The following is a 20218-nucleotide window of genomic DNA, read 5'->3' as shown; positions in this document are numbered from 1 at the left end:
CAGCTTGTTCTCCTCCCTGTTTAGTTTTCTGCTGAAGTGTTTTTGAAGTTTCCTGCAGAGGTTTCAGGATCATCTATTTTTCTAAGCATGAAGGGAAAAGTGTGCATAAGGTACTCTGAGGACCTGTGTCCAGTCTCTTGGAAAAGTATGTGCAGCTGGTCATTCTTTTTTTCCTTTTCTTGAAGTAGAAACCTCAGTGTATTTGCTTTGGCAAATGTGAAACAGCTATGGACTTCTATGATCAGTGTGAGAGCAGCTCCGACATACTGTGCCCATAACTAGCTGAAACAGGCCTTGTTTCCTTTGAATCTTTCTGCTGCCCACCAACCTTATTTCACTGAAATGTCTCTAAAGGATTACTGAAATGGAGCATATCCTGGCAGAGGTCTGTACTGGAAAATATTTGTGGCATACGGATGATCATGAGGTATTTGTGTAACAAACAAGAACATACCATGCATAGTTCAGACTTAATACAAAGCAGAGGAGTTTTACCCTCTGAGTTTCTTCTCCTATGAGGCAAGAACCTGCCACTTGTTGTTGTCATTGTGATTGTGAATGTAGTGTCAGAATTCACTGATCTTTTCTAAACATCTGGAGAAAAGCTTGTGTGTCTCATCATCTTTAGAGATGCTTTCATCGATGTAGCTTGCTCCTGCTCATTAGCAGGGAGAGAAGGGAGCAGATGGGCAAAATCAGAGTTTGCCAGTAAAAGGCAAAATTCTTCTCTAATGATCTAGCGTGGGCTTGAATTTGTGGAGCTTTCTTATGGAGCTGTTCATTTCTGTTTCATTGTTTATAACATTAAAATAGTTATAGTGTTTCATTTTACTGTGGAAGGAAGCAATCAAAATATTTTGGCTTTGCTTCAGACAAAGGTAATGTTTTGTAAATAGCTGTCTGTAACCCTAATGACAGCTGAGACCTCTATAACTAAATCAATGTAACGTAATTTGGTGATAAGTGTGCAGTGTGGATGATCTACGATGATGACACATTCATAAGTTGCATTATGATGATGACGTTATGCCCTGTAGCAGTAGCCAGAGGCATAGCTTGGCCCAGTCCAACATAAAGACTTGGCTAGCTAAAATGAAATTTAATAAAGATGTAAATAAAAACTGCCTACATCAGTCAAGTAGTGGGTTTTTTTTTTTTTCAGCCTGTGACAAGAACTGCACTGCAGAGGTGACAAACTCATTCTGTGGTGACAGCCACAAGTGGAGTTTGGTTTTCATTATAGCTCATGAAACAGAATGTGAGATTAAACCTATCTGTTTGCTTTAGTCCACAAAAAATTTGCTCCCAATAGCAAAGAAAGTTTTGAAGGTAGGAAATTTTGTTTGCTTTTTTGTTTTGTTTTTTTTTTCTTTTTTGTGTGTGTGTGTAAGCAAAATGTAAAAAAGTAAACTAGGCCAGTTCATTCTAGAGCCCTCTGCATTCCTGTGTTTGCCTGGTGGTTAATATGTGTAGGGTTCGTGGCCTGATCAGAGCAACATGTAGTGGGTCTAACCAGGCAAAGGCTTCTCAGTCTTCAAGGTTTTAAATTTTGTTCTTAATGTCTCTGTTACTACAGAGGAACTTAGCATCCTGTTGCAATAAATAACTGTGGGTTGCATTTCTGAGGCTTCATTTGAAATGCTGGAGTGTGTTTTATCTTTTTATTTGTTTTGTTGTTGTTTGGTTTTCAAAACACCAACACCTGAATGGGAGTTATTTCCCCCCTTCTTTTGCAGTCTGTCAAACTAAAATCTGGCTACAAATGTTTACTTTTTGAACAGGTTCTATGTGTATGTGATACTGATTTTCTCAAGTTTGTTCCAGATTCTGTAAGTTACTTCCCTGTTAAAAGGGGATTGCAAGAGTCAGTAAAGTTAATTTTACTTTTTGAGGGGTTTGTTTGTTTGTATTAGTGTTTTAGGAGAAGGGTTTTTTTTGTGTTGTTTTTTGTTGTTGTTTGTTTTATCTTTTTATTAATTTTTTTTTTCCCATTCTGTTCAGTGAACTCTCACTAGAGGACACTGACTACTGCAGATGCACAAAGCAACAGGGAAAAGCAGCTGGATTCCAGTACTTAAATGTGCTGGAATGTCCTGGCAATGTATGAAGTAGGGAAAGAGGCACAAGTCAAGACACTTGTCTGCTGTTATGTATTTTGACCTTCATAGAGAAGAGTTAGGCAACCATTGCATACCAGTCCTTGTAGCAATCATCTGTCTTGTGCAAAAAGGTCTTGTTGCTGTTTAACAGAGGCAGTTCCTGAGCTTTCACAAGCAAAACTTCTACTTTTTCTTTTTTTTTTTTTTTAAATTCAGTTTACAGAAATTCATTTCAGTGGTATTTGAGAAATTTTCTTGACCCTTTGTAGGTTCAGACATTAGAGTGGGTCTTGAATTTTATTTTTGATCTGTTTTCCATTTTCTTCTTAGTATAGTAATTCCAATAGGGATTCATAGTTCTTTCTGTGTTTGCTGTCACCTCAGTGTTACTAAATTTTCCTCCCATCCCCAATAGCTAGAAATTCAGCTCTTCCTTCTTTTTTTCTTAAGTTCTGGCTTGCTTTCTCCTTATCTGAATCATTTAATTTTCCTATAAAATTTGCAGGTTGGCTTGAAATCATGCTGCAGGGTAAGAACTGCCAGTGAGAATGAAGCTGCCAGATAGCTCCGCATCTCTAAGAGGGAACCCGTCAGCTTCACTCTTTTCCTTTGCTACCATGGTAAAAGGCTTATTAATCAGTAGTTCTCTTAGCATATCTACCATAATTTCGAGGTGCTGTTTCCCATTTCTGTAAAGACTAGAGCCCAGGGAGGAGGAGGAGGCGGCAGGTTGGTGGCTGGTCTGTCACAGGCACAAGCTGAGCTGCACAAGCTGAGCTGCACAAGCAAAGCAGTTTTCACAGAGGATGTGTAGGGAACTTCTCCAGGAACTTGGAGCCCTCTCAAACCTCACTGCTTGCTGTTCCAAGCACAACACCCACTTTTTTACCACACTTTCTTTAACCAAAATGTAAAGCCAGTCTCCCCAGAAGAAAACATTTCATTTCATATATTAGTAGAGAAGGCAGGAGTGAGTACAAACTGTCTGTGACACAGGATAATTATATTGCCTTATACACTACATACCACTTTTCTTTTTTCCATCTGCTAAGTCCCTGACCAATGCAGGAACTCTGGTTATTTCAGGTTGCTGGCAGGTATTGATTCATCTTCCTCAACCAACTCGGGTAATTAAAGCATTTGGTTAGAAGTTAAGCTAGTTTGTCACTTAGTATGAAAGTGTTGTGCCTGAGTGCAAGAGACTGTATGACTGACCAGCTCCTGGGAAAAGAGGTCTGCCCAGCTGCCTGAATTATTGCTCTGGTGCCATTTTTCTGTAGCAGTAACAGGTTCCTTTTGTATTGCTTTGTGAGTATTTTTTTCTATTGATTTTTTTTTTGGTCATCTTTATCAGGCATTTTTACAAATGGTGAGTTACTTTTGTTCATTTGCTAACAACCACATAGAAACCCCATGTGGTCACCTTATGCTTTATATATTTTTAAACCTTGTATTTGGATGTTTCCTGGTCTGCATGTCCTTCTCATTTTGACTGTTTTCCATAGACCTTCATTAGTGGGTTTTTGTGTTTTTGTAAAGTATGAATAGACTACAAATGTATTGGTAGTTACTGACCTAGTTGCTTTGTCAGTTGTATTCCCAAACTCCCCATTAACACAGCTGTGTGACTGCCACTATTAGACTTCAGAGGCTTAGAAAGCTTATGCAGCATTGCCTTAGCTTACAGCTAGTATTGGTTGTAATGTCTGGTGTAGATACTTTCCTAATCTCCATTTAGAACAAATATGGTATGGATGAAAAAAAATCTGAATTTTGTATCTTCTGTATCATTGTGAGGTCTTCCTACACTGCTCTGATCTGTCCTTTCATACCTAAATGAGTTTTGAAGCACACTAAGCACTTTTGTTCCAGTTGCAATGCTCTTGCTTCCATTTGTGCTGACGTGTAAAGGAGATGTGCTGCCCTTGTGTCTCCAATTTTTAAACAAATGGATATTCTAACTGTCTTGAGGAAGAACACAGCAGTCAGCTACTATGCTCCTCCTTGTTTGTTTTGAAAGTAGCCCTGCTTTGCTCTTGAATCTATTTAATTGGTTTCCTGCTGGAAAGAAACTAAAGGGCTGCCTTTGCCAATTAACTAGGGCAGAATACTGCATTAATAGACAATGTAGGTTAACCAAGGATTTCAGAAATGTGGGATACCTTTGATGGTTAAACACTTGTTCTGTGGTGAAGGGTTCTTTCCATTAAATATGACACAGGAATTAAGAAACTGCCAGGGTTCAGTTCCTTCATTTGAAAGGTTTCTTTCTGTCTAGTTTTAATAGTGACAAACTATTTCTTCCTAAAAGCATGTAGAGCTCTTAATTCCTAGCCAAGCACTTATTGTCCTATGGAAAAAAAACATCTAGGCCTGTGACACAGCTTACTCATGTAATAGACTATTTACATGAGCTTTAGGAGTATTAATATCCATATTTTAAGTGAAATTTCTATTACTGGCCTCCTAGATTGCTAGGTGCAATAAAGTCAACCAAGAGGGAGTAATCAGATTGAGTTTGTTACTAGGAATATCTAAAAACAAACCACAAAAGCTATTTTTAAGCAGTGGGTGCAATCAGTGTTGTTTAGTTTAGAGCCTCGGAATAATGCCTTTCCAAACATCTCTATTTTAAACTGGTATGTCAGACCACTGTGGCTGCTCTTTCATAGTGTCCTTAATATAAAACACTATGGTGACCATTAAAGTAAATAGGAAAAACTAACATTTGCAGAACTTACAAAAAAAACCCAGTTAATTTCTTAGTACAGTGGATTCCCTTTAAATAGGTGGGTATGTCTTAAGAGCTGGGTGGGTGGTGTGTGTGTGTGTACTGTGCTACTTGACTGGGACCATAATGAACAACCACATCTGTGATCTTCCCAGAAGCTGAAAAGAGTGCAGGCTTCTGTGGTTTGTCTTGTTTGGTTTGGGAAAGCACAAGTTGAACCTGGAAAGATGCCTACTATCTGAAATGTTCAGCTGTGGCATCTGGAAAGTACAGAATATGTTTACCTACCATTTTTTAATTCATCCTTTTTAATAGTTGTTTTCAGTAAAATTTTGGTTTACTAAGGCTTTTTCACTTTCTGTTTTTAGCACTAAAATAATGTTAAATAGTTGATGTGACTGCTTCTGCTTTCTCAGGCTGCATACAAAAGGAGGGAGAAAGCTCCAGGAGTCAGAAATGCTCAAATACTATTTCAAGATACTTTCTGGCACCCAAATGGGTCTAGGTAAAATGGTTGCCCACTAAATTCAGCTACTCAATCCATTTACTGAGCAGAGAGTTTAGTACCAAAGCTATTAATATTAGTTGAATTATTTTATAACTTTGTATTGATATTAACTTCTGAAACCTGTGGTTCACTGCAGTGTGCACAGCACAAACATAAAAGAAAAGGTGAAATCTTTTCCTAATGAGGAGTTTGAGTGTGATACTGACCCTGTTCTGGGTATGTTACAGTACGGAGGAAGACCTGACCTATTTTTTAAGGCAGTTTGTTTGATTTCCATTAATAAACTGGCTATGACAGTGCAGAGCAACCATCTGAGTATCTGTCAAGATCCTGAAAAGTTTCAGAAATGACTGGTGTCCAAGGGGAGAGGCTTGACACAGGTGTTTTACACAGGGAGAAGCAGCATGTCTTCAGAGAGCTGTTAGTTGTTTCCTGGGTATTGTTTTTGTGGGACAAACTTTAGTCACCTTCTAGGCCATGAGCTCATTACTTGGACTTGTGGAAGGAGCTCATTTTATGGAGTAGTTCAGGAAATATATTTGGTATATCAATGCTTTAAATATAAGTGTTGCTGCTTTATTTTGTTTCTTTAGGAAGCAGAATGAGTTAATTCTGGTAATGTGAACTTCCTTTAAAACCCATCAAGACTCAGTGCAAGAAGCTTTTCTTTTAACTGTTTTGGTTTTAAAATTCTTTTTTTATAAAATCCTAGAATGATGGCCACAAACTTAAGCTGGCCTAGAAATGTGTTTCTCCTCACCAATAAGTCTGCAAATTTTCCTCACTTTATGTTGCATGCCAGATTTCTCTGCTGGGAAACTGTGAAGAATAAGTAGGTGTTTTCTACCCCAGCATACGCTCTGGTATTAAGCATGTTGATACTGTGACCCACAAGAAGTTTGCAGCCAGGGCTGTGTTTCAGTATCTTTCCTGCCCATGCTCAAAAGCAGAGAGGAGTTCCACATTGAGCAGAGTGCAGGTGGCATGTACAGAGCCACAGACCAAAGCTGTCCCTATCAATGTGGGATATACCCCAACACACCAGAACTGAGTACCTGTTGCACTGTGTGTATTGGTTTGGGGAAAGGTTTAATATCGTCTAGAAGTGCTAAGAGGCAATGCAAAATATTAGCAGGCAATTACTATCTTGTGAGTAGACTTTTACTACATTATCAAATCCATCAAGTACTCTGGTAACACTGGGTGTTTTTGCATTGTATCATTGTTACCCGAGATGTTTCCTCTTTAGCAGGATGAATTATGTGGGTATGTAGAAGGTATAAAGGACAGACCTAAGTACCTTCATTTGACTTTTTCTAACAATGCAGTGATATCTAGGGTAACAATCCTTTTTTATTTTAATTTTATTTATATTTTTATTGCAGTTGAAATAAACTATGCTGATACCATGTTAGAAAAGTTATTTTTAATTATTTTCACTTATTCTGTATGAGTTAATATTTACCTTCATGGGAGAAACTTGGCTTTTGAGCTACCCAGAGAAAATATATTTGGAAATTATGAAAAGAAAAGGTTAAAACCGCAGATTTTTTATCAGCTCCACACTATACTTGCTAAATGAGTTAGTTGGCCATTAACAAATGTAAAACTGCCAGTAGCTTGTTCTTAAGGCTTTGTTATAAATGAGGAAAGAAAAACTGTAGTTCAAGCTGCAAAAGCATCTTAATTTACTACAATTCATCAATGAATAAGAGGAGATATCTAAATGGAAACTAGAAGTAATAAACCAAGGCCCAGCACCTATTGATTTTTATTAGCTGTGCTCAAGTGTACAAAGCAGTACAGAGAAAATCCCAATAGCATTCCTCTGCATGTGTTCCCGGAATCAAAGGTCTGTAACTTATCTGTACTTGTTATCTAGACAACTGTAGCATGGGGAACCCTGAAGGGAGTGTTTCCACTGCGGTCAGCTCTGCTCTTTCCTTTCTTTGCCTTATGCTTTCTGCTGTCTCTACGTGCTCTTAATGCTTCAGCCTGTGGTTCCGATCTTTCCGCCTTTGCTGTTGCAGAGGCATTGTGCATGGTCTCTGCCACATGCAGCTGTGATGCTATAGTGCTGCTGCTTTCTGCACTAAACAGGTACGTGTGTTATAGATGCGTGTTTATACTGCAAAGGTAAAATGTGGAGAGAGGGGATTACAAACAACAACTCAGGAAACATTACTATGCAATTGTAATATTATTATGAGGGATTAGAGCTGGGGTTGATGTTGAGGCTAATACAGTATGCCTCTGGAAATACTGCAAATGCTGATTGTCAGTCTGCAGAGGAAGAAAATGTGCCTTTAGGCTGCTAATTCACTGCTCATTCACCCACCAGCCTATGTGGTGTCCTAGGTACCAGCTGATGTGTCTGAGCCAGGACTAAGCTGTGTGAGCTGCTCAGTTATGCCGGCAGTTTGAAGCAGAAGAGGTTATCAGTTGTTTCTTATAACTTGGGTGATGCTCTAATCACTAGATCACCCTTTTTTTTTTTTTTTTTTTTTTTTTTGGTGTGTGCAATCTGAGCAGTTCACGTAAGAGCTTTGTCTTAAATGTGTTTATTGAAAGTCTTCCAAGGCCTTTGCTAAATGACTTGACTGGACCATCAATAAGAGTGGAGGAAGAAACAAGACCAAATTAAATATCTGTCTCTCAGCAAAATGTTACTGCATACTAGGAATCTGTCTGTAAATTCCTTAGCCCATGGGAGTGTCAGGTCTGGGCCCAGGCAATGCTAGTTGAATATCATATCAGGACATGGAGAAATGTGGTTGTAATGTGTAGTTTTGTAAAGTGCAAAGGAAACTTGGGAACAAGCAATGCTTCATTCACTGAGCTAGCTAGCATAGCTGGGATATTAATATAGATTATAATGAAATTAAACTTTGTAACATTGTGCTTAAAATGTCAAACTGCTCCTCTCCCAGAGTGAAGAGGAAGATTTGTTCCAAGCCAGTTTCCTGGTAGGACACCCTCTTGTTTGGCTGACCTGGGCTATCCCCCTGTGGGTACTCTGCAGTGGAAGTGAGACTGAAGTACTGGATTGTGATGCAGAAGGTGTGATGGGAAGAGGGCAGGAGGAAAGCAGAGCAATAGTATTATATATAGGAAGGGAGACAGAAATTAAGAAACAAAACTTTTAGGAGGATGCAGGGAAATAATGGTATTTCAACCGCATGTATGATGAATTCACAGTCATCAAGTTTGTCAGGCCATAAGTTTTTTATAAAATGTCCTAGATGATAAATGTATCTTTTATCATGTGAAGCATCAGGTGATATGAGGAGTTGACTGTTTTGTGGGAGATGCAGGTATTCTCAAATCTATACTGTTACCCATTTTTAAATTCAGTGATACTATTAAGAGAAATGGTGAGTAGCTAGTACTTTTGATGAGCCTGGATCCTGTTTGCGGGATGTACAGCGCTGGCTGTATTGGAGTTCTCTCAATGTTTGAGGTGGAGAAAACCATTTTACTGATACATAGTTCAGCCCATTGCACAGCTCAAGCCACTGGATTCATTGTCAGGAGATGGAATTCTTCCAGAAAGATGTTGTGGGTTGTCTTGTGGGGTTTTTTTTATTTAATTTATTTTTTTTTATGTTGTTGGGTTTTGTTTGGGTGTGTTTCTTTGGCTGGGGTGCCTAGTATTAGACACAGAACCTCCCTCTGAAGGCCTTCAAAATCACTATCCTTCCTCTCATTGAGTAGGTAGTGCAGGCAGTTATCTTAAAAAAATCTGCTGCTTCAGTTGCTAGCAGTAGGGTGACTAAATATATCCTGTCATAAGTTCTTTCTTATGCTTAGCCTGACGTGTCACACCAACATAGAGAATGAGTCTGTATACCATGGCATCTAATTTAAATCCAATATATTTTTTCATCCTTTGAAGTTTAGAAGGGTGGTTCTGGGTCATAGCTGATGTACAGTGTGATATAGTATAATAGGAGCTGTTACTTCTGCAGAGAAGCTGTCCAGCTTCTAGCTAGAGTTGCTGGTTTTAGGCCAGCAGATGGCTGTAATTACTGTACAAAACACTTCTATGAAGTTTTTCTCTTTCTACAAGGAGTCTTTCATCTTGTACTTCAGCAGTATTTTCTTGTCACTCCTATTGACTATATATGCTCTGTTGGTGCTTCTCCATCTTAGAATTGTTAATGGAAGATAATTCTTTAGAAAAAAGGAGAATTCCATGATAATCTCTGAGGGGCAGATCTGGGATGTGAGACCAGGAACTTGCTGTTCACACTGGGAGCTGTAAAAAATGCTGTCTCTTACAAATATCTGTCTGGAATTTGGTGTTGGTTACTGAGTTACAGGAACAAAGGGAACTGTCGGTAAGTTAACCAGACTTAACCCCATTCTGAATGTGTTTTTCAGCTACCAGCATACCTGATTTGCAGTTCAAGTGTAGCACATGAGGGGATGGTACTTGCATATGTATTGCCTTATAACTAGGATGTGAGCTGTTGTTAAAACCTGCATCATCAGCGTGCAGGTGACAGTAAGTGGGTTTATGGTGGGTTTTTTCAGTTCCATGTACTTTGTTCCTTCATCTGAGACTTGTTGGGATCAGTGGAAGTACAGCACTGGGCAGTGCATCAAACATGCATTTTGCCACAGTTGCAAGGAAAAAGACAATTTTTATTCCCTTTTGAGTGGTGGAAATGAAAGAATTGCTCAGCTAGTCTGTCTGTCTTAGTCAGAACTAGGGCTCAACTCTGCTTGCTTATGTTCACACAATTTTTCATAGCATTAAATGTAATTTCTAGCTTTAAGCTTCCAAGGCTTTTCTCTGCAGCTCCCCTTCCCCCCCCAGTTAGAAACCCACAGAGCTCTAACTTGGTGTTATTTGGACTTTGTGTAAACATAGCTCTTACTTTTCTGAGACAGGAGAAGGAAGAACTTTGTGGTATGTTGAAGTTTCAAACTTCTCCTTAGTGATTTATTGCTATTGTGGAAACAGCTCAGAGTGCACTAGTTCATCAGTTCTTTGTAAGCAGAGAGGAGAGAAAGAATAGGAGGAAGCAATGAAGGGGGTGGAGGGGGAAAGAGTTGGGGAAAAGAAAATAAAAACATAAGAAAATGTAAGGGGCAGGAGGAAAGGCGTAGCAAAGCAGTTGTTTTTGAATAGTTGGTGTACAAGTTTCTGGAAAATAATAAGATGTTACCCTAATCAGTGGCATTGTCTGTGCCCTTATTATTACTCTGGTCTTCTTAAGCTAGAGCATAATTCAGACATGAGTGACTTCTCACTGCCAGATAGTCTTCAGAGGTTGTTGTCGCTGCAAATTGTATGGTCAGGTTAAAACTGGCTTTGGTTAAAACCAGTCTCTTAGGTTGACTTCATGTTACCTCACTTTAAGACCTTTTACGAACATTTAATGTGTCAGCTTTACCCTGGGCTACTTTTATTGTGGGAGAGTTGGGACCAGCAAAAGGGCAAGACATATGGGTGGAAATCAGCCTAAAGTTTAAGGTAGTTTAAGTGCAGGTGGCTACTGGGTTACCTGTAGCTAGTAGGAGAACTGTGGTTAGTATGGCCAGCAGAACTGCCGAAATACTCAACGCACCCTAAAGTAGGTACTTCCAGCCCACAAGTATACCGGGAACTCATAGCTGGAAAACACAAAAGTATTTTCTTGGCCATGTCAATTTGGAGTAGGACTTTCCTGAGCTGCTTACTTTGGAAAATGAATGCTAGCGGTGTAGCCCTTGGTGTACCTATGGTTTTGAGCATGAATTCTGTTAAGAAAGGTGGTGACTACAAGGTTCAGAATACTCAGTAAATCTGAAGACTTGGTAATCATCCGCTTTCTTGTGGTAGACGCAAAATCTGAAAGCATTCAGCCAAGAAAATTATTTTGACCATTCCTGATTTTGTCTTCTCATAAGTAAAACGGCCAAGTCAACAAGATGTTGCTCTTTCACTCCGAAAGTCTCCTGGCTATTCAGCACCTGCTGAAATGGTTATTCATATCACAACTCCTTTCCAGAAAGGTTACACTGCTTTTGGTGTATTCAGCTGTCAGTGGAGAGGGAAGGCTTGTGGTTTTCTTTTTCCATGAACTCTTGTTCCTTTGGTCATGATGCCAAGGGGTTGTTTTAATCTGCTTATCTCAGTTTCACTGCTGTTTCAGTCATGTAGTCTTGGTTCTGGTTTGTTGAAACTCGAGGAGAAGAGGAACAGTAGACTGCAGAGCATTATTCTTAATATGGAGAAAATCTTTCCTGTTTCCTAGATTCTGCAGCTGACTTTTCTGTCTCTTAAATACTGAGTTTAAATGTTTCAACTGTTAATGATTTAATCTGTGAAGCTTCCACACTTTTTCACTGGCTTAGTAGTTGCCGCAATAATCCGTAGATGGTATCTTGGTCTTGTCCCTAGTATTCAAAGGCAGTGGTTCATTGCATTAAAGCTTATGGGAGGTTTTAGTGAGGTTGTAACGGGTTCACTACTCTTTAAGCAAGTAAATTAGATGGACAGTCATTCTCCTCATGCCAAAATGTATTGCATTCATGCTGGTTTCAGATCCAAGTGATACAATGTCTAGGCTTTTCCCCAGTATAATGTGGGTGTAATTTTCCTACTCAACATGGAGGAGGATGCTTTTAAAATGATTATTGTCTTGCTCTAGCTATTTCAAATCATCTTGAGGCCTTGTTTTTGGCTGTTAAGAGTGCCCAGAGGTGTGCAGAGGGTCTGGGACTGCAGTGCTGGGAAATGGAATGGCGCAGCACTTCCAGCTGTCTTGCCTGAGGTACTCTGCTGCTCCAGGACTCGTATAATCTTTTGGATAGCAATCATTTTTAGACATGTGAATTACAAGCAATGTTCATTAATATTACCACATCTCTGTCCTTTTGTTCATGTCATCTTTTGTGGATATTAAATGTTGGGGGCATAATGCAGTGGAATTCCACTTGAGTTACAGTATTCTGCACAAAAATATACTTCTGGGAAGAACCAGAAGATATTTTCCCCTATTTTCTGCTCACTTCTCCCCTGTCTTTCTTATGTTCTCTACTATCTGTCTTCTCATCCCCTTTTTTTTTATTAAATTACAGTGTTTTGTTTTTTTGTTTTGTTTGGTTTTGTTTTTTTTTTTTTTTTTTATCTCCATGCCTCTGAATCTTCCAGTTCTTTCCCTTCTGCCTGACTGCAGTTTGTCATATGGAGTAAAGTAAGTGATTTTATTTTATTTTTTTTCATTTGAAATGTTTTCACCCATGCCTGCGGGGTCTGAATAACAGTCACACCCAGTTTATTTCAGGTTGCTGCTGTTTGGCAATGCTTCGGGAAGCCACAGTGGCACCAGAGGTGGTGACAAACACAGGGAAGATGCAAGGTCAGAAAAGTCTTTGGCTTTCTCACATTTTCTGGACAGTATTTTTGGGAATACATAAAAGGATCTTGCTGTCTGAGGTACTGCTGCGTGGAAAGATGAGCCTGTGGCATGTCTATTTTTAGCATTATTTAGATGTTGGAGCTTTAAAAATTGTCTTCTTTGTCTCAGTAGTATCTTTTCCTCCTGTGTATTTGATAAGCAGTATTGTCATATATATCCATAGATCTAGAAGCTGTCCATTACCTTTCTAATTAAAATCTTATTGTGGTCTGTCCTGTAATCAAATTAAGCTGTGTAAATTTTCAGGGGTTTTTTGGGGCTTGTTTTTTTTTTGGCCTTGGAATGTAATCTCTATACATGTTTTTATATTATACATATGTGTACATATATATATTAGATATGCATATTTAAAATATGGTGGCTTTTTATTAGTCAGGAAGATAAAGAAACATAGTGGCTATTCATGGGGTGGACTGAAGTCCCTGGAGTAACTGGTTCCTTCATGTTATGTTGACCAGGAGATGGAAGCTGCTGACAGTGCTTTAAGCTTTTACAGTGTCTTTTATCTCTTCTAGGCTTGGGCCCTGGAATAGTCTTAAGATAAGAAGAGAGATAGTGAGCTTGGGGTTGATGGTTAGCCACTGTAAGGACTTAAAGGCCAGGTCTGAAGAGTTCATGATATGTTGTGTGTTAACATGACTTTCTGCAGATTTCTGTACAAGCTGAAGTTTCCTATGTGTTGAAAAGAGTTATGCTGAGAACAGCAGCCTGTTATACTGCTGGAAGACAGAACATGGCTTTACTGGCTGGGATTGTCTGGAATTTGAAGGATGACAGATCTGCTGGGCTCATGCAGTTGATTGTGCATCAGATTTGATCCTGGAGTTAGTTAGGCATTTGGCAGGATTTGAGAGTCAAAGGCAGGCAGGCCTTTGTCTGTAAGTTAGTCATCTCTAAATACCTGAACATTTATGCAAATCCAGTCTTATGTGTGTTGGTTTGCCTTACATCTAGCAGAGTTAGTCTGCTTAACCTCCCAAGCAGTTCTGTGAGGATGAACACTTGGAAACAGTTAATGCAGTGACAGATGCTAGTACCTAGCTGGGATTGATAAGTAAGAGATACTAAGCCTGCCAACTTCTTTAACTATAAAATCTACCTAGTGGGTGAATTTATTCATTAATTTCTTTTATAGAAGTACTTTAAATGTACTTTATCAGCCTGTGGTACTGTTGTGTAATAAAAAAATGACAATACCAACAAAATATAGTTGCTAACTGGTCAGTTATCTCATGCAGGCTTCTTTGACTTTTCCCTAGCCATATAAACTTTCTAAGGATCCTTGGAAGAACATAGGAACAGAAAATGGCATCCAGGTGGAAACTCTGACAGAGGATTAGCAACTAAACCAGAATTGCAGGGCTGTTGCTGAACACCCTCCGCCACCAACCCTGGTCATGTAAACTGGTCCCTGCTGACCTGGGGTCTTGGAGATAGCTGTTGAATAGCATGCAGTGAGCTACAGCTGTGGCTACATAGCAAGGCTCATAATTGTTTAGGCCAGAGTAAAAATATTCACTTAATATATGTGGCAGGCACTGCCAGACCCAGCATGCAATATAGTGGCCTTTCTGCAAGCAACTCCACCTCAGAAATGTGCATTTTTTCTACATAAGTAAAAAATCTGGAAAAACTTTTATAAATTCATATTTTGATAGATTTATAAAAATGTATAAATAAATACAAGCATACTTTATATATTAAATATATAAAATCATATTGTGACAGATGTGTTTAATTTTAGGTAGGGAGAAGTGTAGCCTGGATTATGTTATATACACACATCCACTTATTTATATGTATAAATATATTATACAAAACTAAAACTGTAGTATAGCAGATGTGTTTGATATCATCTAGTAGCCTGCATTATTTTAACTGAAGTTATTTTGATGAAGAGGCACAACAGGAGTGAGAATCAATTTTAAATCCTATTTAAATCTGACTTCTAAAAGATCTGTTTTCCATAATGTCAGTAAATTCAGATTAAGATAACTCTGTAAGGCACGTGACTTAAGTGTACCTGCTTGCTGTCTGCTCCAAGAGGGACTGAAGCCCTTAATTTAGAAATTAAATTCATCCCTGATCTAAAGGTGAAATTTAGATTCTGTTGAAAGCTCTATTTTAAGTCTTGCTGGATGAAAAAGACCCAGCATGCTGTGTATGACTTTTATTCAACCATATTTTCTAGTCACTTTATTCTGACATAGCTCGTCATGTATCTGTGAAGTGCTGACAGTGTAACTGTAGCTTGACTGTGCAGTGCCATGAAATATTTGACTACAGTGCAATAAGAAAAATAATGATGTTCTATGATTTCTTAAATGACTGACATAGAAGAAAGTTGCATTATTTCCTGTTTTCAGAGTTCTTACAGTTTTCCCAGTATTTCTGTTTCACTGTTTTCTGCAACTTCTTGAAGCCTGGAAAGAAAGAATTATTCTATTCTTGACTTAGCAGAGATGAAGTCTGCCATTTGTTTTCACTTGAAAATGTAATCTGTGTAGGTGGACCAAAAAGTAAGGGATTACTGTTCAGAAATCCAGTTTGTATTCACTTAATGAATTATTATTGTGCAGAAATAATGAAAGTTCCCTTTCCTTTCCATACCCATCTTCCTGAGCCACAACAATAATGTTTAAAAGAAAGTGTTGGTACAGCAGCAAAACTTCAGTCACTTCTCTGTATTTATGCAATGGTTCTTTTCTTGTGTGGACTTGCACATGGTTGCAGAATTAAGTAGTCATTAGTCAGTTGCTGATTATTTATGAAAAGCCTGCTCTGAAAAAAGCAATTTCCTATGCTTCATACTCCCAGCTCGTCTGGGGATGCTGCCCTAGAAAATGATGTGCTATATTTTTTACAAATTCAGTATTACCAGGTATAAACCACAGTCTTCAAAAATACGTAATCGAGACTGACCTTGACTGCAGTAGAGTTTGGAGTCTGAACTCCCAACCAACCTCTCTTCTGGATTTCTGTGTTTCCAAGTCTGATTTGATGCATCTGTTATAAGGACCTGTGAAGTATTGATGTTTGTGTTGAGTCTGCTAATCAACATTAAATCTTTGATGAACTAAATATTTATTGGGTTAAGACTGTTCAGTAGGTGGATTAGGCTGTAGTTCTGTGTCCTTACTAGCTGCATTTCTTGGGTCCTCCTGGCAGATAGCCAAACCACAAGGCAATATTTCCTACTGAGTGGTGCTATAACTGGTGGTCTTCAGCATGAGGGCACATCAGTACATAGTTTTCAATACTTTGCTCCTCTAGGACTCCTTTCAGTCGCCTTTTCTATTTCTTGCTGTTACTTTATGTTGTCACTAAGTTAATTGCACATATCTGGAAAGTGTGAGAATACAATCTGAATCCATAAGAGACCACAGCTATGGGACAATAGGAGTCAATCTGGTTTTGACAGAGGGTGGGGTTTTTTCCTCTGCTCTTTTGTTTGTTGTTTAGTTTTGGTTTGGCTTAAAAAAAAAGGTTTCTTAAGCATCATGCTGTAAGCACAAAAGCTTATTATTTAGTTGCAGTAGTGTACCAGGTGGTTGTGAAGCAAGATCTAGTTTGTGCTTTGGAAAGCTTTATTCTCTATTCCTTCATAGGGATATCCAGCAGAGATTCTCCACTGGAATGTGGTAACTTTATGTATTTTCCAAGTCTAGTTGGCAAATTTCTTGATCTTTGCTTTAATGCCTCTAGCTGCAATAGATACTTCACCCTTGTGCCCCATTGTGAATGTAAGGTCTCATTATTAAAAGGAGTTTGGCAAGGAGGGCTGAGCAGGCATGGCTCTGCTTCTGTTTGAGGCTGCATTTAGGTTTTACTTTGTTATAACTATGGCTGAGTTCCTCATGGATTACATGCCAACTGTATGGGGAAGCCAATTTCTGCCTGCCTTCTGGATGCCAGCATGAAAGAAATTTCACTTTGATTCACTTTTGTTTTGCAGGAGAAGACAAAGAGGGGAAATATTTCTAAATGAGGTGTTCCTTCATGTCCTGGTTTGAGCAGTAGCAGTCATTTTTCTCCTTCTTGGTAGTTGGTGCAGTGCTGTGTTTTGACTTTCGGGCTGGGAACGGTTGCTGATAGCAAGTATGTTTTGGGTTACTGCTCAAATATTTTGTTTGTTCAAAGCCTTTTCTGAGCTCATGCTCTGCCAGGGAGGAGGGGAGGCTGGGAGGAAGGAGAGACAGGACACCTGACACAGGCTAGCCAATGAGGTATTCCATACCATAGCACGTGATGCCCAGGATGTAACCGGGAGAAACCTGGAAGGGCTGGATGTCTGGGGGGATGGAGAAGGTATCGGTCAGTACTCGGTCGGGCAGGGTGGGGTGAGTTATGGGTCAGTGGCTGGTGAGGTGTTGTATTCTCTTCACTTGTTATTTGCTTTATCATTATTGTTTGTAGTAGTAGTAGCAGGAGTGATTTGTGTTATGCCTTAGCTATTAAAATGTGCTTTTCTCAATCTGTGGGGGCTACATTCTTTGGATTCTCCTTCCTAACTCTCCGGTAGTTGGGGGAGCAAGGGGGGGAGTAATGAGCTGTGTGTGGACTTTGGTTTAAACCACGACACTTCATTATAGTTGTACTACAAAAGAGGAATTACCATGTGATACCTGTAAGTCTCTGTTGAAAGTCCTAGGGAACAAGTGTAAGCCTTGGAGCAGAGAGGTTATTTTCACCTTTATTCACATCTTCACCATAAAACCTGCTAGGATTTGGTCTGCCTGATGTATGCTAGTGCATCCTTAAATTTATTCCTCTTCATTGTTTATCTGCTAGTTTCATGTTTGCTGCTGTAAGCAACAGATGTGCAATAAACTGGGCAGAGTAAGCAAAGGACACTCAAACTAAACAAACAGTTCAGGTGTGTTTGATTGCTGCTTCTCAAATATTTCATGAGTCTATCTCTAAGTAGTCAGATAAACCTAGAAAACTGGTTTTGCTGATATTTTTGTGTTAAATGAAAAAATAGTGGCACTTGACAGTAAAGCAGCAGTCTAATAGCCTTAAAAATCTTGGGGTTTCATTCATATCACCATGTCAGATTCTCATGTCTCAGAAAAGACTGCCTAGCACACGTCCCGTTTTGTGATGTGAAGCCATTATTCATGTACTGTTCTGCAGGACGGTTTCATCTTTTTCCTTTGAAACAGTTCAGAGTTTGTGGGTGGGCTTTCAGAGAAAGTGCTCCAGAGCATCCCTAAAAATGGGATTTTAATCTTTCTAACCTCCGCCTCTCCTCCCTGATGGCTGCACTAGAAATAAGTATGACTAGGCTCTGCTCTTTTGGTGTCCTTTAGGTGCTTATATAAAGGGCATCTTCTATGAATTAGACTGAATGGAGGGCTAATGTAAAAATCTTCACTTTATTATGGAAAATTTGGAGATGTTGCTGGAATCATGTCTATGATTAATAGATATCCAAGTCTCAGACTTTACAAACATGCCTTTGAACTGTCTATGTGATTTCTCTGGGGTGGAAAAAGCACATTTTGCTTAAACATATGCCTAGACCTAGTCAATAAACATTGATTTGTTGTAGTTCTGGAGTTCATCTCATTACAAGATGGGGTAATATGACTTAGATGTAAGCAGTTCCTGCAAGTGCTAATAAAGGGAAAAATAAAGAGAAAAAAGGAAAAGACAACCTACCCACTGAAAAACCTGTGATCATGGTGGGAGTGGTGGAACTGCTGGTGTGGGGAAGGTAAGGAACCAGCTGATTTTGAGAATGAGGGAGGTGAGGTTTTGTGGACCACCCAGTAACCTCAGGATATGAATTTTCCCACACTTGGAAAGTCAGTGTCACAAAGACAAAGCAATACTAGTAAATATGGTGTTAAGATAACATAAGCTACTTAAAATATTTGTGGGAGTGTTTGGTTTCTTGGTTTAACTCCCCCCAGCCCCCCACCCCCAAGTGTGTAACCTGTAAATTAGCTTTCATTTTTGTGGGAATACATTTGTTATGTGTGAGATTATTTTCTTTCTGGTTAGTCAGTTGACAACTCTCCATCTGGGCCCTAAAGCCTAGGATAAAGATGCCTTGCATGGTCCTAACCTGTTGCTGTCTTGAGGGTGATATATAGGCTTTAAAGCCTCTTTTTATAGCTCACTTTGTGTTTATATTTGCCCCCATTGATTATTACTACAACAAAGTTGTGCTTTTGGCATATTGCAAGGCTGGAGGAAAAATGCAGGCTAAAACTCTGAGTGTACTCAGAATGTTCATTGTTTCTAAAATTAACTTAGCAAACTGATCGATCTGTCATGCTCTTTGGAACAAAAATATCTGGCTCTGTGAGTTGCAATATCATCAGACTGGAAAAGGGGCATAATAGATGCTTGGTTTGTGAAAGACCTTGTGAGTGTTGCCTGGGTAGCTGGAGTTGTGGGAGCTAAGGAACGCATTTTAAGTGATGGGTAATCAATGCTATTGGTTTTAATGTAATTGTAACTGCTAGTAAAAATGACAGAAATCGAGAATGAGTTTTTGGTATGTATTATGTCAGATAAAAGTTTGTGACCCAAGCTTATATCCTACTTGCTGTTATGTTTTGTCAGTATATTATGTGGGCTTTTTTCTCATTTTTGCTTTTGATATGCATGTTCTACCAGACAGGGGATATATAGCCTGCTGCAAGTGCTGACATTGCCCTATTAGCCGCTGCTGTTTATAATTTTTTTTTCCCCAAAGGCAGCAGATTATAACGAGATTTCCAGTGGCAGAAATGGACTGTATCAATATAAGGGAATGATGGAGTATCTTGTGCTGCTTTTCAGACTCTTCTGCAATGACTACAGCAAGATATAGGCCTACCTGGGACTTGGTACTTGACCCATTAGTGTCCTGCAAGCTTTGCCTTGGTGAATATCCTGTGGAACAGATGACAACAATAGCACAATGCCAATGCATCTTCTGTACTCTGGTAAGTTTGGTTTTTATTTTTTTTATTTGGCATAAGAAACAATGCACAATTTTAACTGCAGAAGTCATGTGCGTTTCTGTTGAGTGGGTTTTGCCCTGAAGTACTGATGCTGCAGTGGAAATAAATACTGTTGCTGCATACTTGGCACAAATTCTAGCAAGTAAACTTTTTCAGTTTTCCTGTTTAAAAAGAAAAAAATAGTAATTATTCAGTGCTTCAGTATACTGCTGTATACAGCAGGGTTATTCACACTTCCTTTTTTTTTTAATTTATCAGTGGCTTGGATTTAGTTTGTTTGGGTTTTTCTGCCTTTAAACTAGACTAGAATAGAATCCTTTCAGTGGGAGGGGACCCAAAACATTCATCTGGTCCAACTGCCTGGCCACCTCAGGACTGACCAGAAGTTAAAGCATGTTGTTAAGGGCATTGTCCAAATGCTTCTAAAAGAGTGACAGGCATAGGGCATTGATCACCTCTCTAGGAAGCCTGTTCCAGTGCTTGACCACCCTTTCTGTAAAGAAATGCTT

The 20218-nt window shown here is 39.1% G+C and overlaps 1 protein-coding gene across 1 annotated transcript in view; it reads left to right on the top strand.

Moving 5' to 3' along the window:
- Window positions 1-20218, top strand: part of RNF144A (ring finger protein 144A) — a 66547-nt gene that overhangs the window by 18763 nt on the left and 27566 nt on the right. Inside the window, exon 2 of the mRNA XM_034061034.1 lies at window positions 19546-19691. Within this exon, the coding sequence (XP_033916925.1) occupies window positions 19557-19691 (135 nt within the window). The 5' untranslated portion in view covers window positions 19546-19556. The remainder of the gene's footprint in view (window positions 1-19545; window positions 19692-20218) is intronic.

This window comes from Melopsittacus undulatus, chromosome 3, assembly GCF_012275295.1.
Source record: "Melopsittacus undulatus isolate bMelUnd1 chromosome 3, bMelUnd1.mat.Z, whole genome shotgun sequence".
Classification (NCBI taxonomy): domain Eukaryota; kingdom Metazoa; phylum Chordata; class Aves; order Psittaciformes; family Psittaculidae; genus Melopsittacus; species Melopsittacus undulatus.
Note: the sequence above shows the minus strand (reverse complement) of the source record. Positions and strands in the feature narration are given on the sequence as shown.